This window comes from Parambassis ranga, chromosome 2 (genome assembly GCF_900634625.1).
Source record: "Parambassis ranga chromosome 2, fParRan2.1, whole genome shotgun sequence".
In the NCBI taxonomy this organism is placed as follows: Eukaryota; Metazoa; Chordata; class Actinopteri; family Ambassidae; genus Parambassis; species Parambassis ranga.
In genome coordinates this window covers 29,546,039-29,574,005 of record NC_041023.1, presented here as the reverse complement: position 1 = coordinate 29,574,005, position 27,967 = coordinate 29,546,039, and the positions used below count along the sequence as shown (strand labels likewise).

The window sequence follows — 27,967 nt, the reverse complement described above, 5'->3', positions numbered from 1 at the left end:
TTTCTTCCTTCTAGCTTTGTCATAATATGGGAAAAATAAACATTTTTTTGCATTGGCTCTTTAGTTATCTGAACAACTGGCTTTTTAAAAATCTTTCCACACTTAAGTTACCCCGGCAAGTTACATTCTGAACGTGGAAAGACTGAGTTCAGATCACAGAAGTGCCGATGTTAAAGCTCTTCCCAGATATATTTAATAAAATTCAAAATGCCAAGGTATTAATTTGATTCTTTTGGTCAGCACTTCCTTTTCAAGGTCACACCCTGTTTGACCTTTGGCTTGTACTGACACTCTCTTACAGCACAGTACCTCTCTGTTTGCCTGTAAATGTCTGTTTACGTCTTTATGTTGGTCTGTACAACATGTGTTTGTCCGGTTTTGTATGTGTCAGAGTATAGTAAACTGTCACTGTTGTTTTGAAATGGTGATCTGCTGTACAAAATCTGATATTGAAAAATAATCAGTACTAGATACATTAAAGCCACTGTGTATAACTTTTACATAAAAATGTAAAAAAAACATCTGTTGCATTCAAGCCCATGACAAATGAGATCACACAGTGCTGATTAAGCCTGTTAGCCGCTTATAAATCTCTCCGCTGTAGCCTGGCTTTTTAAACATGGCGTCTGTGGAAACATTCCTGGGTGTATTTTAATGTACCGGAGCTAAAGAGGAGTAGACTACAGCAAGATGGAGGTGGTGAAAAGAACTTGGGAAACCAGATTGTTCAAACCTAAAATGTGAGCTGGTGCATTATCAAAGTGGACCAAGCTTCTATCCCACAGACTGAGTCATGGAAAGTGCAATTCTGTGATGAGTTCACCTGTTGGCAGCATTTGCGCCATTACGTTCACTGTCAGAAGGGGGAGACAAAAGTTCTACACTGTAGCTTTAACAAAAGACAACAGCATAAATAACAGAAATATAATGTGTAATAAAAAATTTGTTGTTTTTTAACAGTATAAGTAGTAGTCAGAGTGAGTCACGTATGGTTCACTGCTTAGATTGTCTTAAACTTTTTTCTTTAACTGGAATTTTCCTTTTTTTGCTCAGTGTTTTAAGATTATTTTTGCAACATTTATTTCATTTTCCTTGGCATCTGTTTTGTGTCGTTCTCCACAGTTGGTGTTTTTAGGCATACAGATGCCTCTGGATGTTCTCTGTGATGTGTGCTGTGCCAGCATTGTTTTTCTCAGTCTCATTGACTGGTCAGTAGTTTAATTCTATGCATCTTTCAGGTCCAGTGCGATCAATGTTGTGAAGATCCTGAGAGTGTTGCGAGTGCTGAGACCACTCAGGGCCATCAACAGAGCCAAAGGACTGAAGGTTACACACACAATACACACCTATTTTATTCTTATCCATGCAGTACACTCACTGTCATCATCTTCTGTTTTTTACAGCATGTAGTGCAATGCGTGTTTGTAGCCATCAGGACCATCGGCAACATCGTCATCGTCACCACGCTCCTGCAGTTCATGTTTGCCTGTATTGGAGTACAACTCTTCAAGGTATAGAGGAAAGGGCAGAAGCAGCTGTCAGCAGGCCGAGTGAGATGTCACCTGTGATGTTTAGGAGGGTTACATTTTTTGTGTCTTTCCAACAGGGCAAGTTCTTCTACTGTACCGACAGCTCTAAACAGACACAGGCAGAGTGCAGGTAAGAGATCGCTCTTGGCATCCCTGCATTGGCCTCTTATCCTTAATAACAACTGGGTCTAAATTCTCCTCCGTTTCTTCTTCTGTGCAATTGTTGCTGTTGCTTCAGCATTTGCCACTATTAGAACACAAAGGTGTTCTACATACCTGAAACTTGACTTAGTGCCCACATTTATTAGATTATTTTCACATAGTATGGCAATGACTGTAGGTGCCATTACCGACTACTGGATAGTAATGTGAGTTTGTGGGTGTTTGTGTTTACAGGGGTTCCTTCATCATGTATAAGGACGGCGATGTGGGGAAGCCTGAAAGGGCACAGAGATTGTGGGAGAACAGCGACTTTAACTTTGACGACGTCCTGCAGGGCATGATGGCACTGTTTGCCGTGTCTACCTTTGAGGGCTGGCCAGGGTGTGTGTTACATACAAACACGTGTGTGTATGTTGTCTGAACACTTGGTGTAATCTTTTTCTTCTTCTCCACCTGCCCTGCCCTCTGTCAGGTTACTGTACCGAGCTATAGACTCTCACACAGAGGACGTTGGGCCCATCTACAACTACCGCGTGGTTATTTCCATCTTCTTCATCATCTACATCATCATCATTGCCTTCTTCATGATGAACATCTTCGTCGGTTTCGTCATTGTCACATTTCAGGAGCAAGGCGAGCAAGAATATAAGAACTGTGAGCTGGACAAGAACCAGGTAACACAGGTTTTTATTTTGTGTGACAACTAATGTAAGTTTCCAGGTTACAGTAGAAGACACAGAGTTATTGTGCTGTTCTGAAATAAGTGGGAAAGTCATTTGTTACTCCGGAGCCACAAGGGAGAGAGAAGGCCAGACATGGATGAGTTCTAGAGAGGGGCAGGGAGAGTTTTAGGGGCAGAACAGCTTCAAGAGTCCAGCCAGGAGAAGGCACGCAGAGGATAGGACTGAACCTTAATGAAGGAGCTAGGTCCCTGCAGCTCTGTTCTCTGTGATCCATGTTTCAGAAAGGGTGTAGACATGCAGAGAGTTGTACAGCTATTCCTACATGACAGTGTGGGTGATGTCTCAAATGTTGGCAGCATTTGTGCATGCTCACTTGTGTGTGTGTGTCACAGCGTCAGTGTGTGGAGTATGCCCTCAAGGCTCGTCCATTGCGTCGCTACATCCCCAAAAACCCTTACCAGTATAAGGTGTGGTACGTGGTCAACTCCACCTACTTTGAGTACCTGATGTTCACGCTCATCCTTCTCAACACCATCTGTCTGGCCATGCAGGTGAGTAAACACACGTAAAATGAGGAAATATAACACCTAAGTTACTGTTTGTGGACACTGACAAGCTGTTTGTGTGTGTTTTGCAGCATCATGGACAGACCTCAAACTTCAATAATGCCATGAACATCCTCAACATGCTCTTCACTGGGCTCTTCACCGTAGAGATGATCCTCAAACTGATCGCCTTCAAACCCAGGGTAAGTTCTATACAACTGTAACTGCAGGATAGACTACAGTAAAATGTATTGTTTGTTCTTGTACTAGTGTAATCCACTTGATTTCACTCCAGATGATTATTACATTTAAAACATGATTAGTGAACAGCATCATGTGATTTTTTTAATCTCCCAGTTCCCTTGTTACCCTGCTGTTGTTGCCATGTAGCTGCATGGGTTTATTGGTCCTGCCTTTGAACTTCCTGGTGCGTCAGCTGTTTAAACAGTAACAGATGGGAACGTTTCCCCCCATTAGCGCAGGGCTCATGGAAAATCCTTGAACAAAATCAATAGCAAAATACACGGTTAAATGTACTTTTACTTTTACAGTGCAAGTTGTAAGAACCAAGGTTTTCCTTGTTATTTCATGCAGTGGCACACAGTAAAAGTCTGTACTTCAGTGCACTGTGTGACTTCTTTAATACACTCAAGTGAGCAGGAGAAATATGAAGGTGAAATCAAACTGTCTGGGTAAGGGTAACTTTTTTTTTTTTTAGCCTTCCCTCAAGGATCCCTAGCAACAGTGCCAGTGTCACTTCTAGACATAATGTGCAGTCAAATCAGTTATTAATAACTACAAGAGACTGTAAAATAGATATTATTGTTAATGCTGTTAATTGTTAATTGAAGAAATTACACGTCTTTCAGTCACCATGGCTTGGGAATTGATATCATGCTGTGCTATGTATTATGTATTGTTAGGAACAGCTGATTTACCTTTGCTAAAAAATGAGCATATAAAGATTGTGAGACCTAAACAAAACAAGCTGCTTGTTTCCTCTATCTTTCAAAGAGTCCAGTGCGACATGATAACACTCCCAAGCCACGGTGAACGTTGTTGTTTTTGTATGGTTTGACTGGCTTTGATAACCTTTTTGCTTTAAACAGCCACACAGGGGACCAGCTGTCACTAACAGTTTTACTTTGCAGTTGTCACGCACTCCTGGAATTAGCTCCAACAAGATTTAATCAATACATTTTAATAGGTGCAATTGATGCAGCCGTGGAAGGACTTCTCCATTTTTTATTGGGTTGTTTGGTTATTTAATATTGGAGTACATGTGTACTCTATGCTGTGTTAAGTTTGTCAGATTTAATCTCTTCATACATCAGCTCTTGCTAATGTTTAAGTCTGTATTTACATTAATATTCCTTAGACTAAAAACACAGCTTTATTCACGCCACTGTATGCAGGACTACATTGTAGTATATTTGCATAATGCTGTTTCCATGATGATAACCTCAGGTGCTGATGACAGATGATAAAGCTTAAAATAGATCAGGACGATTGATCTCACTCAGTGTCCCTCTCTATCCATCAGTTTGCTAGTTGGACACAAACAACTAAGTGGGATTTGTGGCACATACCTTATGAATAAGCATCAGGCACAGTAAACAGAGCGAGCTATGACTTTAAAAAGAAGGCTCACATCTCATCATTGATCCTCTAATTCCCCTGCTCCAACTAACAAACCAGGTGCAGCTACCTGCTGTTGTGTTAAACAACCACAATGTGAATGATTGAACATGATGAATTCTAAAGTATATGAAAAGTCTCTCTGACAAGTGCATCTATTCTCTGTATACATGCCAGATGTATTATAACTTTCCAGCTTAGATATTGTTCTGTCCTGGGGATATTTGGATTATTTTATGTAAATACTTTCTTTGTGCCAGAGCTTATAGTGACTTGCCCACCGTAAGATAAGTAAACAAAGTGGGCTTTTAGTGTAATCACTGCCACAGCATTGCTGAATGGCCTCATGATGCAGGTGGAAGGCTTAAATATCTGCGATCTAACACACCATCCTTCACAGAGCAGGAAATTCAGCTGCACTTGATGAACTGATAACACTCTGGAAAACGTGCTATCCTTTCATGTGTTGATTCATCAAGTATAGCTGATTTTTTTCTGTTTCCTCAGTGTACTGTACAACCTCATACCACCTTAATAGGGGCTGCGAAGTGGCAGCAGATGTTGTTTTCCTTCTAACCTACCTTTCTTACCCTCCTCCTCCTCCTCCTCCTCCTCTTGCTCACCTCATCCTGTGTAGGGGTACTTTAGTGATCCCTGGAATGTGTTTGATTTCCTCATCGTAATTGGCAGCATAATAGACGTCATTCTCAGTGAGATCAACGTAAGTACGATGCCCCCTCTCGCTCTTCTTGTCTCTCCCTCTCTGTCTCTGTCTTGTGTCTCCTCACTTCTAGATCTCTCATCTCCTTCCTCTCCTTTGTGGCTATTCTGTGTTGTGCTTTTGTTTCTCTCCATCTTTCTTTCTCTACCTCCCTCCTCTCTCTTTTTTCTTCTTCCTCCTTCTCTCCCTTTATCCTTAAATCCAAGATGGCTGCTGCCACTCAGGGGGACCGCTCCCCCGTCCAGCCACAGGGGTTCCCGTGCAAGAACAATCTTCTTCCAGGTGTTCACAAAAAAAACAGAGGCAGGGTTTAGCTATGAACACAAAGGGTGTCTTGCGTCCTCCTTCCTTATTCTTTGCAGTACCTGAGATGTTGTTGGGTTCTTGATATTTTTTTCGTCACACTGTGACATGTACTTTGATCACCTAACTAACTGAACTAACTCACTGACCAATCATAAACAGCCTCACACAGCTTTTCATTTTTTTAAATGCAGCAATGGGCATTTTTTATTTTTTAGTTGTGATTTTGTTGCAATTTGTTCTTTACTGTTGTTCTTGTTGACATTTCCTCTCATGGACAAGCATGACCGATCGCTGCTGCTCCTCCTCTGCTGTCATCTCTTTCAGACTGCCCCTCCTTTTTCTTTTTAGCCGTTTAATTTTGTTGATTCTATCCCCTCTTTCCTCCGACTTAAAACAAAAACTTGAGTGCTCATGTATGTAATATTTTTATCTTATTTTTTTCTCCTCTCTCCTTTCATTTATTTCCATTTTTTAAATGTCTTATGTTCTGTCCTTTTTTTTCTTCTGTCGTTTTCCTTTTCTGTCCACCCCCACGCAGCATTATTTTGTTGATGCATGGAACACATTTGATGCCTTGATAGTTGTGGGTAGCATTGTTGACATAGCGATCACTGAGGTTAACGTAAGTAGTCCAACTCCCTCCCTCCCTTCCTGCCTGCCTGCTCTGCCATTCCCACACACACACACAAACAGACCGAGCGCTGATACCCATCTCGCATGTGTTCGAATGATTAGGAAACTTCAACTGCACAATATCTGAACTTAAAGAGGTGGCTGAATAAGTCTGGCAGATAAAACAGCCAGATGTAGCGCAATCAGTGGCCTCTGAAGAGTTTGTGTAATTTAAAAAGAATTAAACTGATTTTTAGGTTGTTATTCCTCCCCCACACGGTCGGTTACAATTAGCATTTTTCATTTTTTTTGGAAAGATGATTTTAACACAAGAGGCTGCAGAACAACTTGTTTTTGTCACGCTAGCTTATGCAGCAGTTTCCTTCATGTGTGTTTTGTTTGGATTTTTTAGACTTGTGCTTCAGATGGGTATTCATGCCTCGGTCTGCTGAGCATTAACAGCATCAGAGACTATTGCATTTGTCAATAGAACCTATTGCATTTTCTCAGCACTTGATTTGGTTACACATTTGATCTATCATCATTGCCACAGGGGATTCTGTCCATTCCCTCCTGGCATGATGGACACTGTATAGCATGACGGATACAAAGGTGATATATCCAGGCCTGTTACTGTAGCTAACACTCTCAGTTTTGAGCCAATGGTCAGAAAACACTCTCAGTTCATAAATCACAGGTAAACTTTTGAGTTCGAATGAGAAAAATACAAGTTGCATTCTTTTTGTCCAACAACAGCAATGTGCAGGCATGGGGAACAATTTGATCCATAAATGGATTTACTCAGGACCCATGAAATTTATGTAAATGTATGTATGAATTCATTTATTATCGACGTGAAGGCCCCATGGTCAGCAGTGGGGCTGAATAAGAATGAATATCTCAAACACAAGTCAAATGTTGAGTGTCTATTGTAGTTACACTTAAGGGATAATTGGGGTTTTATTCATGTGACACAGGGAAGTGCTCTTTGGCGGGGAAATAGTTTGAGCAGCATGCAAAACTGCAGAATTACACTTTATCAAGCCGTAGAAGAAAAATCATTTTTCACACTATGATCACACAAATCTTTGCCTCTCGAGTAGCAAACACCCATTCCGGGGTCGAATGTAGCTCAGATGTTAGAGACTGTCTGCAATTTAAAGAAACACATGCCAGCCCTGCTTTAACACAGGACATCTAGTCTCTATATGCATCACCTTAATTAGTATTTGGTAGATTTGGTAGTTATAGACTAATTGAATAAGGTGACCCTCTGACACCTTTAGATGTTAGCTTCCACCAGAACATGGGAGAAACAGTAAGCATGAGTGCATTCATATAAAGTGTGTTCCCTCCATTTGTCCCTTTGAGAGGCTGACAATGCTGCAACTGGGCTGAAATGCATTGTTTGTTGTAGTTAAATTATCACAGGATTCTGCGGCCAGAGATATACACCTTTGTCATCTATACAAATCACTGACGTTGCACTTAACTCTTTGGTTTGAAGTTTGATTGATTTGGTTAATTGAGAAACTGATTGATTTGGTTTGCAGTTCCTTCTGAATGATTCATTGTTTTATTTTCTCACTTCTAACCTGAAGGCATGCCCCAAATTGTGTTTTTCTCTCTTTTCTTTGTAGTTTTTTTTTAATAATTTGGGTGATAAGATGCCCAAGCAACCTTTTTTTTTCTTCTTTGTTTTTTTTCTTTTTAAGAAACCCTCCGCACTTTAACCTGAGAGAACTCTCTGAGAACTGATTGTTTTTTTTTAACTGGGGCCCGGTCACTTTTTAAATTTTAGCCTGCCACTGCATTTCATCAGTCACAAAAAAAACACAAGTCATGTTTTTATCAAAAAGAACTAGACATTATGCTACCTCTTTTTTTCTTGCATTCCTAAGTGTACGGTGGAGTGCAGTAACAGGCTACCTTTTAAAATGTTACCTCTGCCTTTAATAAATATTAAATGGCCAAAATACTCCATTTGAATGCACCCACTTCGCTGCTCTGCTGGGTGACTGTTGACTTAGATTAGCCTTTTTTCCTTAAATCTGGGTTTCTAATTCTCCCCAGCAACCTGCGGGTGCTTCTTAAAGCTGGTTTCTTTTAGTTTTGGTTTGAGTAGAAGTAGTGTGAACAGATCGGTAGTGGTTTGCTCTGAGCGGTGTCTTGCAGACGATGCCAGTATGGACTGCATCTGTTTCTCCTTTTCTTTCTCTCTCTCCGGAATGCCTCCTCCTCTTCTCCTCTTGATCTCTCTTTTTTCTGAGCCTTTTTCAGTTCACTTAACTCTTCTTTTATGGATGTTTATCTCTCTTTCTCTGTCTTTTTCCTCCTTGGTTTGCGGTTCTGCTTGCTCACCTGAATTGCAAGCTGGGTAACATGGGTCTCTGACATATCTGCTATACATCTTAATAATGTTCTTATGGCAGTTTGTTGGCTTTTTTTAGTTTAGGATAGTATATTTAAAGGTTCTAAATGTAAGGATCAGATGTTAATATGTTGGTTAATAGTGACACCTGTGGCCATTAAGTGAACTGCAGGATTTTTATTGCTTGTACTCAGACTCCAAGAGTGAGTTATAGCAAGCATCTTGGCTTCATCAATTCTCAGTCATACTTATAAACTATGTACTGTACTATACAGTCATCTTCGTCAGCTAGCTGCAGCTTCACCTTGTGAAGTAGCTGATAAACCAAAAAAAGCTCAACACAGTATGTTGCTTCATTAGGTAGCTAGCAGTGGATCTATGTTAGCAGGCAAGCTAATGTTGGCTAATGTCCCTACAGCAAGACTTTCATTAATGATAATAAATGTCACTGTCCTTGGACCTTTATACAGAAAAAAACGCTGTTATTGCATAAACATCGGAGAAGCTCTTATTTTTAGCTGCATGTCAATTCATCGACACATTAAAAATAATTTGTTCAAATTCTTATGTATAGAACCTTTAAATCATTATTCTGCAGTATTAAAGTACACACCTAAAATATAGTGACAATGTTCTCTTGAAACCCATGCTACCCACTGAACTGACTGAAATGGTTACATTTTTGCTTGAAGAAAAAATGTGCAATGTGAAAAACAAAATCACCTGCAACGAAAGAAGTAACTCACATCTGCACTGTTGTTCATCCTGAAAGGACAGCTGTTTACAAACTGACTGCTTTAGATTTTAAACTACACATTGCATTTCCCGAGGGTTCACAATAGTTTCTATAATTTGCTTTGGGTCAGTTTATAATGAAGAATATATTGAGTCTTGGGGTCTGTGCCCCAGCTTTGATATCAGTTAGAAATTGAAGCAAATGAAAATTTAAATTTTGCAAAAAATGGATCTAGCTGACCCTTAATCACCACCACACTCAAACACATATTCTCCATCCATAAATCAACTCTTCCTTAGCAGCATCCTTCTTTCTTTCCTTCCCTTTCTTTTTTCTTTATCCTTAACTCTAACTTTCCTTCTTTCCCTATCCTTCATAATGCACCTCCCATCAGTACATACACACAAACACACTCTTCCTCAGCCTCGTTAGTTCAAAGAAGTTAGTTCAAAGTAGGTAATACACAGGTGTGTTGGCAATCAATAGTACTTGACAGCATATAGTTTAATGTTTAATTCTCATTACTCATAAGGGTGTATGGCTCTGTTAAAAATACCTTTAAATGCTTCATTTCTTCCTTCCTTCTTATCTGTCTTACCATGAAATTCTTTTCTTCTCTCTGGTACTCTTCTCTCTCTGCTCCCTCTCCTTCCATTAATCTTTCCTGCTTTATTCTAATAGAAGTCAGGAGGACATGACCCATTTATTTTGTGCTAAGGTGTTTTAACAGAGCCGATGCTAATGCAGGGTGAACAGATCCTGGGTCATAGATGGAACAGAAAAGTCTATCTATCACTCCTGGTAGTCTTGTCGCAATATCAGAGCTGACCAGTAGGTGTCTACCTACAGCATATGGTTTATGTGCTTCTCAGCTGTATGTAGATACATGTGGGCTCCAGTTTCCAAAAGCATCTACTGCCCCTCTTTGTCTTTAGTGACTGACTCAGATGTAATTAGTCTGTTTTACTGTGGTGTTCTGATGCTTCTTTGACCTGAATGGAGTTTTACTTCTACTATTTTCAGGTCAAAGAACGATTGGAACAGTATGAGATGCATTTGGTAAACGTAGTCTGAGTTAAAGTTGTAATAACTGTATTTGTACTGTATCCTCAGCTGGTAGAAAGAGAAGATAGCCACAGAAGCGCCCCTCCATCCCCCCATGGCACACAGACACATGGCCTCACGTGACATTCTCACATACTCATGGCTGCTATCAATCACTCTTTTGGCCTTCAGGGCATTGGACAGAGATTTTCCAGTATAGCATCTTCTACTTTAATAAGAAGTGACTTTGATGTGGCCCTCACTAAGGATGAAGCCAGGCTCTGTACATTAGAAATCCCTCACTGATAGTAGATGGAATACATTTCATCACAGTTGATCAGAAACACTAAAGCCTCACTAACCTGGTTTAGCACCAAACCTTCCCTACGTTTCACAGTACTGTACATGCACACACATAAACACACACCAAGGCGCTACTCTGGTGCTGATCTTTGTTGCCTTTCCTTAAAGCCAGCTGACTCCTCCTCGTCCTCGTCCTCGTCCTCGTCCTCCTCCTCTTCGTCCTCCTCTTCCTCCTCTTCCTCCTCTCACCCCCCTGTGGTAAGGCCAATGGTACGCTACGACGGTAACCTCGCCCGCCTCCCTACCTCCTCCACCATCCCTCCATCCCTCCATCCTTCCATCCCTCCTCCTGCTATGCCGTCCACGGTATGATCCGAAAGTTTTCGCTTACCATCCTCCCCTCTGTCGCTGGTGCTGTTATCTTCTGCAGCATGCTCAGAGTTATATATACATATGTCACTGCTGTTTGTACTTTTACATGTATACTGTATATATATGTGTGTATGTTGAGGTGCACTGTATTGTGCAGGCCTAGAATGACTTTTTCCTTGAGTGGCTATTGTTGTTGCCATGGCGCCCGCTGTCCACACCTCCTCCCCATGGCTTGCAACCCCTTCCCTTATGGGTGTGCTTTCATTGGTACAAGCAGTCCCAGTCACACGGTCCCCTTTTCTATCACTCTGTTACACTCTTATCTATCTATCTATCTATCTATCTATCTATCTATCTATCTATCTATCTATCTATCTATCTATCTATCTATCTATCTATCTATCTATCTATCTGTCTGTCAGTTTATAAATCAGTCTGTGTCTTGGTGTAATTCAACCTATTCTTCCTCTTCAGTCTGTCTCCTTCTCACTATCACTGTACCTCTTTCGTTCACTTCCCCCCACTCTTTCAATGGTGCAGTAGTGCCCACTGTGGTTCAATTGTGGTATTACATGCAGTACAGAATCGTGTTTAATCACTCCTCAGAAGGATGTGTCATTTTTGTGCATGTCTGTGAAGTTTGGGACAATTCATGTCTTGAGTTACTAGTCAACTCTTCATCAGTATATAGTGACTTTTAAAATGTTTTATTATTTCAGAATTATAGAATGAGAGAAATAAGTTAGTACATTTTTAGTTGAAAAGTAACATAATGACATGTGTTATCCCAAACTGCACTAAGATGTGTGCAGAATGGCACATTCTTTGTAGGAGCACACTGTCTGTTTTCTCTGGGATTAACATAAAGAATTGATGGCTTCTTGGAAAATCACAAATGGCAAAGCGGACTCAGAGGTCAGAGAAGTTCGTGATGTGTTTCTTTGGGTCACATTTAATTATTACAAAGAAGACAGGTGTATTATCTTAAGTGGTCAGGTTTATTCTGAGCACATTGGTGCAGTGTGTGTTGTGGTAGTTGGTAGTGGTATTGCATTGTTAGATGTTGGTTTGTGCCTGACTTACCTGCTGTTTGTGCTGTTAGTAGTGGATAATATCCTTAACTGTGCACAAATCCTAATGCCACCTTTGTCTTTTGTTTTTTTGCCTTTTTGCCTTTTTGTCCCAGAGTTAGAGCAGGGGCAACATAAATAAATAAGCCTGTATTAGAATAGCACTCAGCAGCAAGATAGCTGAATATTTTATAGCTGAGTTATTTCCTGTGGATGACTGCTGGCACAACAGACAGTTAGAAAGCCCAGTCTCCAAATTTGCTCTAACTGTATGTATTTTTGGAATAAAAAGCACAAAAAACAAGGAAAGCAAACAATAGGTTGCTTAACTGCGTTAAGAGGCAACATTTTGCAGATTCTTTGCAAGATTGCCGGAAACTTTTAACAGTAAACCCGAGAAAGAGATAAAGACATTCACTACCCATAATATATTGTTCGTTTATGTGGCAGCGGCATGCATTAGGTGATTAAATCCTTATCCCTCTAAATATCGTCTTTGGACTGTTCCTCTAGGTGGCCAGCTTCTCTTTGACAGACAAACAATTAGCTTGCGTGCATGATTTATTGAGACAGGAGTCTTGCTATCGGCTAGGATTTTTGTACTCTATCTCTGTGAATCGTTATCAGTGATTTATGGGAGTGCTTACCTCCATCGATGGAAGACTCTCTGGCCTCATTGCAGCGATTAAGAATTTTTTCATAGCAGTGCAGAATAACAAAATCTTTTTTTTTGATAATTTAGTTCACATGTGTTTTATTGCTTTTTGCAGTGTAAGGTAAAGTCACCTGTAACAGGATAACTACTCGGTGTTTTTCTAGAGTAGTTGTGATGTCTAGTCGCTTGGTGGTTATAAAGAGGAGCAGAGGCAAAAGCAGGTGTATTCAGGCAGATTTTCTTTGTTGCCATGTGAATTTTCCATGAAGTCACAAAAAGCATGACTGCCCGATTCTCTCCCAGATCTCTTTTGTCAGTTGATTTTGATGGGATTTTGTAGGACGCAGATTTCCATTTATTAACTTGGTGTGTGTGTGTGTGTGTGTGTGTGCGTGCATGCGTGCTTGTGTATGTGTGATACATATTTATATCCACATCTATGTGTGGGTGGAAATATACATATGAATGTTACTTGTATGTCTGTCTGTGTGTGCATATGCATGTGTTCATTATCATCTATTCTCGTGTGTGTGCTGTGTGTGTGCGTGCTGTGTGTGTGTGTTTGTCTCCCTCACCTATCTGCATGTGTTCCCATGCGTCCTGTGTTTTTTCTTATAAAAAAAAACACCAAACCCCACCAAAAAGGGACTGCAGAACACTGAAGAGAACGCCAGGATCTCCATCACCTTCTTCCGGCTGTTCCGCGTGATGAGGCTGGTGAAGCTGCTGTCTCGCGGGGAAGGGATTCGGACCCTGCTGTGGACCTTCATCAAATCCTTCCAAGTGAGGGGAGAACCGGACACAACATGCTAGAACAGGGGGTTGGGTTTACACAAGACAGATGTGGCAGAGGTAAAAGTTGAATTTAACCCTGATGTGACCCAGACTGCCCTTCTATGGAGACCATTGAGGCTCAATGATAAGTCAGGATGCTGTGTAAATATGTAAATGAAAACAGACTGCAATTATTTGCACAACAATATATAAAGTTTAGACATATGGTGTTTTGAATTTGATTCCAGAAGCATATATAAAAAACAATTACAACAAAAGACTGGATAATTGTGTAAAACTAAAACACCTTAAACATCTGGAGGAACACCTCACAAACAAATGAGGTTGATTGGCAATGATATTAAAAAGAGAATCCCACTGAGGCTCAGTGTTTCAGAAGTAAGGATGCAAAAGGGTTCACATTCTGTCAGAGACAGGTAAAATAACACAATAATCAAAATGTTAGTGTTCACAGGGACACATACAGATGACATATTTTTCAGGGATCTGAGGCACATGGGGTTAAATTGTCTTTGTCCTTGTGTAAATCCTGCCAGACAGAGTCTCACAAGCCACCTTTCCTTTCCTTGCCTCATCCCTCCTTATTTGTGCAGGAAATCAGGGAAATGGGGATGGTGAGAAAAAAGAGGGATGGTGCAGGGTAACGGAGAGGAGGTTTAGGAGTCTCCCTACAAAAGCAGGCAGGGAGGGAAACAGGGACGTGCAAACAGGGAGGAACTCAAATACCTTAACCAGAAACCTACACTTTCCTCTTTTTCTCCTCTCATTTTTCTCCTCTACTCTCTCAAACACCAACTCCCTACTACTAACCCCTGAGAACTCACCATTCCCTGTAGGCAAGTTAAGCAGTAGATAAGCTCAGTAAAGCACTCCACCAAAATAAAAAAATCATTTGATAGTGATGTGGGGAAATAATCTGCTCTCTCTGCCTTGTGTTGGTAGAGATTGGCCTCTTCATGTTATTGGGCACTCTTTGAAATTAAAGATTATTAAAGCTGTGGATTACACATCACCCAAGTTAATTTTTATTGATTCATCATGATTGGGCCTTTTTCTACACAGGCACAGGGGTGATATTAGCCAGCAGTTCAGTTCTATACTGGTGTGTAAATATAAAAGAAACACCTGGCCGTCTTTGGGTCATGTTCAGTATACTTGGACTGATCTGTGGCTGAATCCAGAGAGCAGCTTGAATTTTACTGAGGCTTTTCACTCTGAAGTCAGATGATTTATCCTGAATTGTTTTTGGTGTTGTGCCACACAGGACGGCAGATCTGTTCACTTTCAATTCAGAAAATACCGATAAACAAATGTGCACCTGCTAATTTGACAAACAAAATACAGATCAATCCTTTATCAATCATTTTAAATCTTCTTGTTGAATTTGATTTGAATGAAAGTGAAGGGGCTCCAGCCTTGGTGCGGGTGATAACTGTAACTGCACACGACTTGTCACTGATGTGTCTTTCCTCTCTTCAGGCTCTGCCCTACGTAGCTCTCCTTATAGTGATGCTGTTCTTCATATACGCTGTCATTGGCATGCAGGTAAGCTGTCTTCTTCGCCCCTTGTTTCCCTCCCTGTGTTTTGCTGTCCTCTCTCTCCTCTCTTATAGCGAGCCTTCGTCCTGTGCGTCCTCTCGGAGTCTTGTCATGCTGAGTTCCTGTTTGGTCACTTTTCTTCCTCCCCTTTTTCTCACTGTTGCTATCCAGTTTTTGTTTGTCTTTGTCTGTCTGCTTCCTCTCCCTGTCTGTCCTTCTGTTCGTTCCACAAGCTGTTACATGGTTTGTTTCAGTGATGATGAGTGGGAGACACTTTTATTTGATTAGCTGGGGACGGCTGGCCTCTTAATTCTGATTGACTTCCTCTTGTCAATGCTGACGTCATGTGCTGTGTGCTGTGACTACTTCCTTCATCCTACAGATGTTTGGTAAGATAGCACTACGGGACCACACGCAGATCAACAGGAACAACAATTTCCAGACATTCCCTCAGGCAGTCCTGCTGCTCTTCAGGTAAGGATGATTAATAAGTATCATTAATCTGCTGTGTGCTTTCTTTGTCTCTCGTGCATTTACACTGAAAATAGGTGTTAAGTGCTTTGACATCTGTACATGTTTAGAGGCTTTATCCAACTCTGTTTTGATTCTGCAATGTTACCAGTGATAGAAGTATTTATTTTAGATGAACATGCTCCATTAGTATGTACAAATCTTACTTAAGTATAGTAAGATTATATAGAAGTGCTGGTTCTGTCTGACTGATATAATATTATGTATGACATCATTAGGTGAGAATTAGTGAACCATCTGAGTGTACAACAATTCAAGAGTATTTCTACTGTCACTGTTAAGAGAGTGCTTTAAAGTTAAGTGTCATGGATTTATATTAATTTGCCACAAAATATTCTGATCCACTGAGGAGGCCATCTTCTGCATTGTTGTCAGAGGAGTGTACCGATTATACATTTTAACTGCGTGGATCCACACCCAGAAACTTCTGTGTCCCTTCTCATTGTGGTGATGGTAAGATTCCATGCAGGGGAAAAAATCTAAAACCAAACCTGAAAGGATAGAATCACACATAAATCACGCTTTCAAATCATGTAAGAAGTTTCCTATAAAACCACAGTTCTATCCCTTCATGTTCCGCAGTGACCCCTACATGGAATACATCATATTATTGGGCTTCCATTCGGAGAGAGAACATACTTGGATACTTCAAACTTACAATCCTGGGAAAGGAACTCATATTATTCCCTTAGGCTTAGTACCAGCCAACACAACAGACAAATGTATAAATAATAGCTAATCCAAACACCAATGTGTTCCTAGCAGCTGCACTGAAAAGGCCTAATCTCAGTGAAGTATTCAGAATGGAAGACATATATAGTTCGGACAAACTATTTATTGCTTTGTTATTATTATGTCCTTTGTATTCTTTCTTTGTGTACTGTGCACACTAACACTTGTGTTTATGTGTGTACATGTCTCCCCCCTCTTGTCTTTGTGTTACAACATGTTTGCATGCTTGTATGTATACATGCACACATCCATGCATTTTTGTTTATGTGTGTCTCTGTGTCTTTCTTTTGTTGGTCTGTATATGCCTTTGTCTTTGCATGCACCTGTGTTGTTGTGTGTGTGCATACTGTGTCGTGTTTGCATGCGTCTGTCTGTCAGATGTGCAACAGGTGAGGCATGGCAGGAGATCATGCTGGCGTGTTCGGCCAATCGGCCTTGTGAGAAAGGATCAACCAATGAAAACAGCACAACTAACGAGGACTGCGGCAGCCAGTTTGCCATCATTTACTTTGTCAGCTTCTACATGCTCTGTGCCTTTCTGGTAAGAGCAGAAGCACAACAGCAGCAGTGTTTTTCTTTTAAACAAAGGAACTTGACTGTGCTAATTGATTTATAATTTAAGGACTAACTCATTGCGTATTATACACAGATCATCAACTTGTTTGTGGCTGTCATCATGGACAACTTTGACTACTTAACTCGTGATTGGTCGATCCTGGGGCCGCATCATCTTGATGAATTCAAGAGGATCTGGGCTGAATATGACCCAGAAGCTAAGTACGTCTACAGCAAAAAGCTGTGTCTCAGTTCAGGAGCCACATCATAGTCTTCTTTACATGCAGGAGGCAGAATTCAACAGTTCCACCTGTTCAATTTCAGCCTATCACAAGATTTATTGCTTGGCATTTGTCAAATGCAGCACTCAACACTTGCTAAGAGACTCTCAGCTCTTTGTGAGGCAAGGATAACAATGACGCAAAGAAGAAATCCTTCATGGGCCAGATGGTCTCATTTAACAACTCTCTGTTTGGCCTTCTCAGTCTACAAAGGCCACATCTCCATGGACTGTGTTCTTCTAAGCATAAAGTCCCTGAATTGAAACACAGTTAAAGCATGCCATTAGAAAAATGATGCTGTCATTGACAGAGGTTCTGGACTGTGTCTGTTCGCTGTGATGTGACATATGTCCTGTTTTCAGGGGGAGGATAAAACACCTCGATGTGGTGACTCTGCTTCGGAGAATCCAGCCTCCCCTCGGCTTCGGAAAGCTCTGTCCACACAGGGTGGCCTGCAAGGTAAGCATCAACGTGGGGGTTGAAAATACTCACTGACAAATAATCTTACATGTACTGTGAACAATTTATCTGTGTGTGTGTCCTCTGTCTCATGTAGCGTCTGGTGTCAATGAACATGCCTCTTAATAGTGATGGAACAGTGATGTTCAACGCCACACTGTTTGCCTTGGTCAGAACTGCACTCCGGATCAAGACAGAAGGTAACACGATGACCAACACTTCACATTGTGGATTGTCTTTATATACAATTACAATACAACTGTGAAATTACTAACATGTGTGGTGTGTGCAGGCAATCTGGAGCAGGCCAATGAGGAACTGAGGGCAATAGTGAAGAAGATCTGGAAGAGAACCAGCATGAAGCTTTTGGATCAAGTAGTGCCCCCTGCTGGCGGTATGTATACACTGCAACATAGCCTTGTGTGCACGAGTATAGAAAAAGTGAACAGTTTAAGCAGCACTGTTTTGACCTTAATTACAATGTGTTTGTCTCAGATGATGAGGTAACAGTCGGGAAGTTCTACGCTACCTTCCTCATCCAGGAATATTTCCGAAAATTTAAGAAGAGGAAAGAACAAGGGCTGGTGGCCAAGGTGCCCCCAAAAACTGCCCTCTCTCTGCAGGTACACTCTGTTTTGTTTTCCATAATCAGCTCTGTAAAGAAAGTTATAAGCAACACATAATGGTGTTTGGTCTGTGTGTAGGCGGGCCTGCGGACATTACATGACATTGGTCCAGAGATTAGGAGGGCCATCTCTGGAGACCTGAACGTGGAGGAGGAGCTGGATAAAGGCCTGAAGGAGCCTGTGTCAGCAGCCTCTGAGGACGATATCTTCAGGGTAAAGGTTGGATACACACACCCTCATTCACTCTCCAAGGAGAGAGAGAGAAAGAGCGAGCGAGACATGGCCAGCGCCAGCTTGAAGCTCCATGCACATACATATACATGCTTGCATGTGCTCAGAGTCAATAAGACACTTTTAATAAGTCTCATTGTCGCCACACAGCTTGGCTGCGAAGTAGTGCAGATATTGAACTACATTTCCAGACAAAGGTCACGAAAATACTTTCACACAGATCAGTGTGTGTGTGTGGACTTTGTGTTCTGCATCAAAAGTGTAGTGTAGAGACAAAACTTTCAGGGCTTTAGAAGTACAAATTTAAAACTAGTATACAAACTAACAGGCAACCCGTGCATAAATAAAAGGGTAGATGATGCTCTCTGTTTGTGGCACCTAATAATCTCCTGGTGGCTGCATTCTTGATTATGTCTGAAGACGGTTTGCTTCAGTGATATATATCTGTCCAAACTAAGGATGCTGTGAAACTACATCTCTGGGGACTTATTTGTTGCGAGATTTCTTCCTAAAGTAGGTTGCTTCTGTCTTCAGATAATTTTGACGAAGTTAAATAAACTAATCGCCTGAACAGGGACTTGAACCCTGGACCCTCAGATTAAAAGTCTGATGCTCTACCGACTGAGCTATCCAGGCTTCATATGAAGTTCTCATGAATTGCAATGTTCCGTCACAATATTGAGCACTGTAACTGTGAACATATTTACATGAACACACATACGTGCTTCTACTGTTCTGCTACAAGGGTGAGTTACGCCTTCCATTTTCACCACCATTGCAACACTCATATGCTCTATTTTATCGCTGCAGTATTCGGTTGTGTTCAAATATTTATAAATTCTGCATGTCTTTTAGGCAACTTTATCTAACTGGAGACAAAACTTGATCTATATTAAGTAATACTGAGGTTTCAGACAAATTTTAGTGTCTGGTTCTTTCAGTTTCTGCTTCCATATGTCAATATTTTGAATAATACCTCTCTAAGTTTAGCCTGTGCTTTGCATGTCCATCATGGCTGAGTTAAGTTATGCAGATAGCAGTGAGTGTGACAGCAGTAATTATGACTTCTGAGTTGAGTGTTGTTGCAATTCCCTTTGTTTTCTCATTTCTCCTCTTTTCTTTCCATCTTTCTCCTTCTTTCGTCTCCTTTTTGCACTCTCCTGTCCACCCACAGCGTTCAGGCGGACTGTTTGGCAACCACGTCAACTACTACAACCAGAGTGACGGCCGCAGCTCTTTCCCACAGTCCTTCACCACCCAGCGTCCCTTGCATATCAGCCAGAAAGGCTCACCTTGCGAAGGCGAGAGCCCATCTCATGAGAAGCTCATGGACTCGACCACTTTCACCCCTTCCTCCTACTCCTCATCAGGCTCAAATGCAAACATCAACAATGCCAACAACACCGGCATGGCCGGGGTGACCACCCAGGGCATCAGTCGATTCCCAAGCCCATCTATAAGCACTGTGGACGGTCATACAGGGCAGCCTCTTACCCCCATCCTGCTCCCAAGATCTGCATGGTGCTTTCCTCCAAAGAGGTGAGAGCAGTCTGAAGAGCATCCTAACTTTCTCTTGTTTAACTTTGCTTTTGCTTTTCTGGGACATCATATTGATCCAATACAAATATTGATCTTAAATGACGGTTTAGAATGGACATCTAGATTCCACTCTATCCTTCACTTTCTTTTTTACTTCCTGCTTTCTTTCCCTTCTTCTCTTGTTCTGTTGGCAAGCAGGACGTGTTTTTATGACAGCCTTATGCGGTATGTTGCCAGGTGACAGGGAGAGAAAGTGTGTGTATGTGTGTGGGGGTGTGTGTGTGCTTTAAGCGTGCGCTAAAACAATTTCATGATGCTATGTAAATACCAAAAGAGCTATCAAGGTGCTATAGTAACACATGTTGCTATGCACATAGTGCTTTAGATGCTATAGCAAAAGCCAGGCTACATGCTGCTTCTATAATATCAGCTACCAAAGCCATAGATAGACTGTTTGGTGCAACGTGGCCAAACCTTTTCTATCAAATGCTTCTGTTGCTGCTGTTTTTACTGTATAAAGTTTGGCAGGTCTGGGTTAGACACAATGTCACAATATTGTCCTTTATCTTAACATAGAAAATAAAACGCTTACGTTTCTTTTTGTTGTGGCGTTCAGTAAATATTTGAGGTTTTTAGCAGGCATGGAGCTTGGGTTATATTTTACTGTCCGAACTTTGACCCATTGAGGATTCAGATCCTTTGTTATAGTCGTACCCGTTTTGTTTCCCTATGTATAGACAGTAAGTAAACTAGAATTAGACAGACAGAGCAGTGTGTAAGCTTTTGGATGTACTACTTAATTGGATTTGATCATTTCAGCAACATGCTAAGCTCCACCCAGGCTTGATCCAAGCCTGTGGAAGCAGTCCTTATCAGGACAAAAGCTGTTCTAACCCAGAGCCTGCTGTTGAGTCCTTCAATGGCTGATTAAAGGGACATCGTGGCATTTTGACATTTTATTTCGTTTTTCTTCAACAGCCTGTTTGTAAGAGAAAGGATTAAAAATGAAAGCCCAAGTCCATGCTGGATTTTTATTTGTGAAGAAGACAGAACATGATGGGGTCATTTTTTTAATATATATATATATATATATATATATATATATATATATACACTTTAGTGCATATAGTGTACTATAGTGTATATACAATATATAATAATTTAAAAGCAACTACTAGCAGGAGATTTTTGTGACGGCTGACATGTTGAAGAAGAAAATATGAAAATTCAAATGTAAGGATGTCTCCTTAAAGCTTAGATCTGGGGTATGAATTAGATGTGACTGCTGAAAAGACATCTTTGACATGCAAAGACAGTGTGACTTAATATAGTGCATAATATAGCAGTGTGATTGTATCCAGTGTAAAGAAAAAGGAAAACAAAACATGACAACAGCATCACTGTGAATGATGGCAGCAGCATATTACCTGTTTAATTTCCCTGAAGGCCTGCAGTTTAAGGCTACATGTATTGTGCCATCTTTGTTTTTTAAAGATGTCTGAACTTCAGTCTTGCTATCGTTTATCATATTCCAGGTGCTGCCTTTAATGCTATTCACCATTGTGCTTCAACAAAACAGCTGTGATTCCCACCTGCTTCTCCTCAGACTTCTCCTCGTTCTCGTGCTGTGGGTTTCTCAGTCCTGAGCTTGTTGCTAATCAGCTGCTTTTACATCTGTTTGCCTTTGTGTCCATCTGTGGTGTCTGAGGTTATGTTCATTTCATGTGTGTTTTTGTTTGTTTGTCTGTTTGTTTGTTTGCTTGTTTGGTCCTTTGTTTGTTTATTTGTAGTTCGGACTCAAGTGACAGTCGCCTGCCGATCATCCAAAGAGGGGAGGGGTCAACTGAGGAGACGTATGACGAGAGTTACTGTGACGAAAGGGAGTATCACGAGGATGACCATTCGCTGTCCTCTGACATGTACACTTGAATTATGTTATCACAAAATTTTATCATTTCACAAAGTTCGAACACCTTCTCATTGTTTCTTTGTATGAACTTGTTAGGCTGGTGTATCACGATGAAACGTGTAAACAGTTGACTCCCATGGAGGAACCAGAAGAAGTAGAGGACAGGAGAGGAGGAGGGTGGCAGTCTCCCAGGAGAGTCTTCCTCTGCCCCACTTCCCTGGGTGAGTCCACACACATGCACAGATATAAAGTTGCATATTTTCTTCAAGACATTTGAACTATTTTGCTATTTGTTTTCACATTTGTGGTGTCAGGGCGGAGATCGTCCTTCCATCTGGAATGTCTCCGGAGACAGTCGAGACCAGACGTCTCCCAGAAGACAGCTGTACCTTTACATCTTGTACATCATCAGGTAAATGCACAGATTAGTTTTAAATACAGTATGTAAAGCAGAACCCCATAATCTCCAACACCATTCCAACTCTTCCCTCTCTGCTCTCCCCTTCTCCTCCAGGCTCTGGCAGTGGCAGGGTTGAGTCCTCTGCTAAGAAGGAGTCACTCACCAACCCTCTTCAGTCGGCTGTGCTCTACGCCTCCAGCCAGTCCCACAGGTATACCTCAACCTGGTCTCTGACACCAGAATGGAGGAACACATTACAGCTTTGTTAGGTTTGTTCTCCTAACTGCTGTGTTTTCCCAGCTCATTCCAGTGATGCCTCCTACCAGCAAGTTCCTTCTCTGAGACTAGAGGGCTCCAATTCCCATGAAAAGCTCAATACCAGCTTGCCCTCTGTCAACTGTGGGCCCTGGTAAGGATTTGAAACTAGTTGTGTACAAGTAGGAGTGATGCTGTAAGTACAGTAATATCCTTAATTAGCAAACGATTTACACTAGGTACAGTGACAGTAATGGGAACAGCCGGGTGCCCAGTCCTAGCCCCACCCCCAGCGTGTCAGGATCCAGTCAAAGAGCACCACGGCCGGTGTCCCTCACAGTGCCCTCACTAGTGGGAAAAGAATCTAAATTGCTGTCTCATGGTAGCGCAGGGAGTTTGGTGGAGGCGGTAAGTGTCTGCACCTGTGTACAGGATAGAGGAAATCACTGTCTGCCTGTTACTCACTCTTCTCTCTCACTCCTTTCTGTCCCATTTCCCTTCCAAGGTGCTAATATCAGAAGGCTTGGGTCATTTCGCCCAGGACCCGTCGTTCATTGAGGCGACCAAAGCCGAGTTGGCCGATGCTTGTGACATGACCATTGAGGAGATGGAGCACGCAGCCAACAACATTATCAACTGCAACACCACCACACCCGCCACATCCAGCATCCCCTCCACCTCTCAGCACAGCCCTAATGGCAACCTCCTCCCCTTCAACACAGCAGCAGCAGCAGCAACAACACACAGAGACCGAGCGGGCGGCTCGAGTCCTAGTGAAGGTGGAGGAGAGGCCGGAGGGAGCAGAGGGTCAGTCCATGGGCCATCCTCTATAGAGGAGCGGCAGGAGCTGCTAGCCAGGGGGCGAGGACGAGAAGATGAGGAAGAGGAGGAGTCGGGAGTGAGAGAAGAGGGGCACCACAGAAGTTCTGTTGTGATTGGAGGAGCGCGACAGAGGAACAGCGGGCTGTTGGAAGATGAGGATATGGAGTGTGTGACGAGCTTGTAGGAGTCGGCTCAACGGGTTCAATCGGCCAACTGGCCCCTCTGACATCATCAGAGACTGACGCTTGTCAGTGCTGGCTAACAGCGCCGTGGCTGGCTCTGTCTGTCCCCACCCTTAACACACATACACACACTGTCGCTCTGGACAATGGCGGCCAGTGATGCAACCTTAAACACCTGGTTATGACTTTGTTGTTTTATATGAGTTAGTATGTGTGTGAGTGTTTGTAGTAAAGTATACCACACTATATGCTATCTGAGTGTATGCTTGTGTGTGCGCTCTATAATTTTCTCTATTTTTACGTGTATGCGTGTGTTCTCCACACGTGTCTGAGTGTGTCTCTAAAGTGCCTCACAGTTTTATCATGTCCTCAAAGTGTGAAGAGCAGAAAAGTAGAGACAAGCAAAAAAAGACAGAGGGACGCAGGACTGAAGGAAAGGTGGAAAGGAAACAACAGAGACGGGAATTTCTTTTGTGGATTTCCTGCACATGACATAGTGTGTTTAATGTTTTCATTTTCTATGCCTACTTTGGTGTTGTGTTATTGTTGTTTGTCTGGCCGCCATGTCGCCAGGTAGGGGACAGCAGACCAGCTCGTGGAGGGGTCAGTCAATCTGACCACAGTCCCTTGAGGTCACAGGTCAACTCCTCTTTCCTGGTTCACTGATGATGAAGCGCTGTATTGAGTAAAACAGGGACCAGAAAAACCCTGTTTGAAATCTCATTTCTCCTCCTCTTCCAAAGCTTAGGAACCTTGGAGCACAGCCCTGCCAGCCTGGGGGTGGGATTGAGGTGATGCACCACCCCTAGCCAAGAGGGGGAAGGATTCGAGGGAGGGTCCAACAGCCAATCAGGGCTGCTGTTGGGGGGGCCACAGGCAGAGAGAGACACTCTCTGTCAACAGGAAGGTAGCCAGCTCTCTTTTCTGCTGGTCAGTACGACAGAGACAAACTCACCTCGTCTGTCACCTCGATCCTGGCTTCGCCTCCTTTTCCTCATTTGGTCGCACCCACTTGCTGCCCCACACACGAAATGGGAGGAGCATTTGGTGACCAAGCAGAGACAGCGAGCTCCCTTTTTCTGCCTCATACCTCGCCGTTCCTCACTCCTTCCTCCCTTCTCTTTGGTTATTTTACCATCTCTCTCCCTCTGCCTGGGTTTTTTGCTTTCTTAACCCTCGGGGACGTGTGTGTTTGTTAAACAGGGCAACAGAGATGATGGCAGGGTGGAGGAGAGAACGGGAGTGAACGATTGAAAAGAAAACAGACTCTGGGCACGGATCCACACAAGATGGATGGATGTGCTGTCAATCAACCTCACTTCCTTCTCCAAGACCCTCCTCTTCCTCTCAGCGTGGAATCCTATTGGATTTGCTGCCACACACTCTTTCTACAGACCACGCCCACTATGTATTTAACAGTTCAATATTGTGCAAAACTGGCTAGCCATGATTATTTTGTTTTATATTCATGATGTTATTGGTTTAATTTATCCTTGATTTGTTTGCACAATCGGGGTGCTGGTCTTATAAATGTATTTTTGCTCGGTTTATTTTAGGAGAATTTTAAGAGGTTTTAAGTATCGAAGCAGGGCGTAGTGTTTTGCGTACGACTGTAAAACTATATTTGTGCGTGCGGATGTGTGTTTGCATTTTAGTACAAGACGTATGAGTGCGTGTGTATCTAAAAGGGGGGTCTTTCTCTCTATCAGTATGCACCTTTTACAGATTGTATCTATTTATTTATTTATTTTTCCCAGAAGAGAAAAAAATGTGCAAGAGAATGCGTGTGTGTGTGTCCTTGTGTGTTCTGAGTGGTTACTTATGTATTCTAAAAAGCTGATTTTAAGCCTAGACAGTAAATTAAGGTAGCATTATGGTGTTATGTATGTGTGTGTGTGTATGAGAGAGAGAGAGAGAGTGCGTGTCTGTGTAATACTGGGCCTCCTTAACACAGGGTTACCATGGACAGGCATGCTTCCAAAGCGTTGTGATTTCTTTAACACGGTTTTTTACTTTTTCGCCAAGCTGCAGTCAGAAGCCACAAACTAGTCACTGCATAATGTTATTTTTCATGTTAATAAGTAGTCCAGCATACGGTCTTCCGGCAAGGTCAGACAGGACACATTTGCAGTGAGGATGAGTTTTGGCGTTGCAGCTTGGCCAGAAGGTAAAAAAAAAAAATTTAAAAATCTTTCGGCAATTGCTGCTTTTCATACTCATGGTGAATGGTTGCTCTGAATGGTAGAAGCACCAAATTCATACTGCCACAGTGACGCCTTGTGAATGAACTGATTGATTGGGGGGGGGGGGGGGGGTTGCTCGGCTGTAATACAACCCATATCACACTATGTTATCATTTCCTAATTAATTCCTAATAATTAATTATTCCTAATGAACTACTAGGGCTGGTGTACAGATGCTGCAAGACTTCAGAATCACATCTCTATTCAGAGGTTTCCTTTCTGTGATATAGTTACATTATAATACATGCGGGAAATTTCAATATCATTGACAAGATAAATGTTTGCTTAATATGATAAATTGTTGGATCTAAATCACAAACTGTGGCACAGAGGGAAGATGCACCCTGGATGGTTTTTTTGTTTTTCTAATAGGCGTACAGCTTATAGGTAGCAGACATTTCTCTATTTCAAGTTTTTCTGTGATTATAGCTTGGGTACGGCCATAGACAGGTACATGAGAGTCAGGCCTTGGTGTGTTACACATGGCGCAGGTCTCATTGACTGTAAAACAAGGTGAAATAATCTATTAAGCACGGAGTGCGGCGTGATAAAGTTTCTCTGGAGAAGACCGAATTAGCATACGCCCCTTTGTGCAGGATGAGTCATCAACATTGTTTTGATTATTTTCCAGCAAATACCACAAAGACTACCTACAAAACAAATGGATGGTCATTGTAGAGCCAGACACGGGTGGTATATAGTGCAGGGCGTATCACATAAAACACACAACATAGGGACTTAAAGAACATACTGTTGAGCTCTAATGCCTACATGTTGAGCAGAGCAGACTGGTGGCAGAGTAAGGTACACATGAACACACTGCCATACACTGCATCCTGTGCCAGTAACAGACTTCTGTCATTATTATGCAATTTAAATGTGAATGTTGAATTATGTTTTTTTTGTGGCAGTGCTGTTGTTTTGTGGTTATGATCATACTGCAAACTCTGAAAACTGTGGTGTGAAAGGAAAACTCTACCAAAACGATCCTCTTAGAGTTATTCCGCTTAAAATAGGGACTCGTCTTTACTAAAATTAATTTGGTTACAGACGCTGACATGTCACAGAGTGGCTATTGGCCCACATCAGTTTCAGTATAAGCTGCTTTTTTAATCAAAAGTCAGTGGCTAATTTAGTATTTTGAACCTTGAAGTTAAAACATTGTAGTTTTCATATCCAAGCTGCTACAGTGGAGCCAGTGAGTGTGTCTGCTTCATATCAACAGCCATGAATGTTACTACTACAAATTAGAAATGTGTAATGTACCATTGTAATCCAACTCAGATTTGGCCAATGAAAAGTCATCATCTTCAGTTCTCTGGGATGAATTATTCATAAAAAAATATGCACATTCAGAAACTACATTCATCCATACAGTGTATAAATATACACACACAAACTGTAACACTATGTCTCAGAAGTGCCAAACCAGGCTTCGCTGTGAGAGTTTAAAGTGACAGAGATTCAGAGACCTGTGGTGTCCCTGTGTGGAGTGGAGCAGCATTGCAGTTTTTTTGTTGTTTTTTTATTTTTGTGTGTGTAATACATTGGTTAGCATGAGGTTGTGGTGTGTTGCAGTATAACAGTATGAGTGGGTGTAATCCTGCAACCCACAAGATATGCAAAAACAATGCAATAACTATGACTGTATACAAGGTTCCCGAAGTAAATATATATACTTGTGAAAGTGGAGGTTTTAAAAAAAATCACAAAGATGTATTATTTTCTGTTTGTTACATTTTTAAGTAAACTCAGTGGTTTCCATGCCAGAAAAACCTAACATACTTGAAATCAGGTACGTTGCAGTGCAGTATAGTAAAGGTGTATTTATTTATCTTTCTCGTGCCAGGATGTTGGTCAGACGTGTTGACTGAAACAGTGATCTGAAGGCAGTTTTTTTTTTTTGCTCCTCTTGGGTGAAAAGCGGCTGCCTTCATGTCCATGACTCTGTGATTTCCTCTTGTTTATTTCTAGTTTTAAATGGATTGAGCTCTGTGGGTGTACCATCAGTATTGCATGAGGTTCACATGTTGAGCGTTCTGGGTTTTGCAGTCGTTTCGTTCCAATCATATCACATTATGAAGGAGTAGCTTTTTCTATCCAGTGTACATACAGTGATTG

At 41.8% G+C, this 27,967-nt stretch overlaps 1 protein-coding gene and 1 non-coding gene across 7 annotated transcripts in view; one reads left to right on the top strand and one right to left on the bottom strand.

Annotated features, from left to right (window-relative positions):
- Nucleotides 1–23,851, top strand: part of cacna1c (calcium channel, voltage-dependent, L type, alpha 1C subunit) — a 143,857-nt gene extending 120,006 nt beyond the window's left edge. For 2 of the 6 annotated variants that reach the window (XM_028429770.1, XM_028429793.1), the window contains 28 exons: nt 1,239–1,326; nt 1,404–1,511; nt 1,607–1,659; nt 1,926–2,072; nt 2,164–2,365; nt 2,767–2,925; nt 3,012–3,122; nt 5,195–5,278; nt 10,819–10,920; nt 13,393–13,530; nt 15,022–15,087; nt 15,464–15,555; nt 16,723–16,885; nt 16,994–17,121; nt 17,543–17,639; nt 17,737–17,839; nt 17,932–18,033; nt 18,135–18,262; nt 18,344–18,478; nt 19,671–20,035; nt 20,234–20,260; nt 21,826–21,954; nt 22,041–22,165; nt 22,259–22,356; nt 22,459–22,555; nt 22,645–22,753; nt 22,839–23,007; nt 23,105–23,605. In XM_028429770.1, coding sequence (XP_028285571.1) covers nt 1,239–1,326; nt 1,404–1,511; nt 1,607–1,659; nt 1,926–2,072; nt 2,164–2,365; nt 2,767–2,925; nt 3,012–3,122; nt 5,195–5,278; nt 10,819–10,920; nt 13,393–13,530; nt 15,022–15,087; nt 15,464–15,555; nt 16,723–16,885; nt 16,994–17,121; nt 17,543–17,639; nt 17,737–17,839; nt 17,932–18,033; nt 18,135–18,262; nt 18,344–18,478; nt 19,671–20,035; nt 20,234–20,260; nt 21,826–21,954; nt 22,041–22,165; nt 22,259–22,356; nt 22,459–22,555; nt 22,645–22,753; nt 22,839–23,007; nt 23,105–23,605 — 3,826 coding nt within the window. Of the gene's footprint in view, nt 1–1,238; nt 1,327–1,403; nt 1,512–1,606; nt 1,660–1,925; nt 2,073–2,163; nt 2,366–2,766; nt 2,926–3,011; nt 3,123–5,194; nt 5,279–10,818; nt 10,921–13,392; nt 13,531–15,021; nt 15,088–15,463; nt 15,556–16,722; nt 16,886–16,993; nt 17,122–17,542; nt 17,640–17,736; nt 17,840–17,931; nt 18,034–18,134; nt 18,263–18,343; nt 18,485–19,670; nt 20,036–20,233; nt 20,261–21,825; nt 21,955–22,040; nt 22,166–22,258; nt 22,357–22,458; nt 22,556–22,644; nt 22,754–22,838; nt 23,008–23,104 lie in introns of all 6 variants that reach the window. The other 4 variants (XM_028429799.1, XM_028429785.1, XM_028429763.1 and 1 more) reach the window with 3 other exon arrangements.
- On the bottom strand, nt 19,060–19,132 carry trnak-uuu (transfer RNA lysine (anticodon UUU)). The gene has a single exon. It is a non-coding gene; the product is annotated as a tRNA-Lys (tRNA).
- Nucleotides 23,852–27,967: the final 4,116 nt, after the last annotated feature.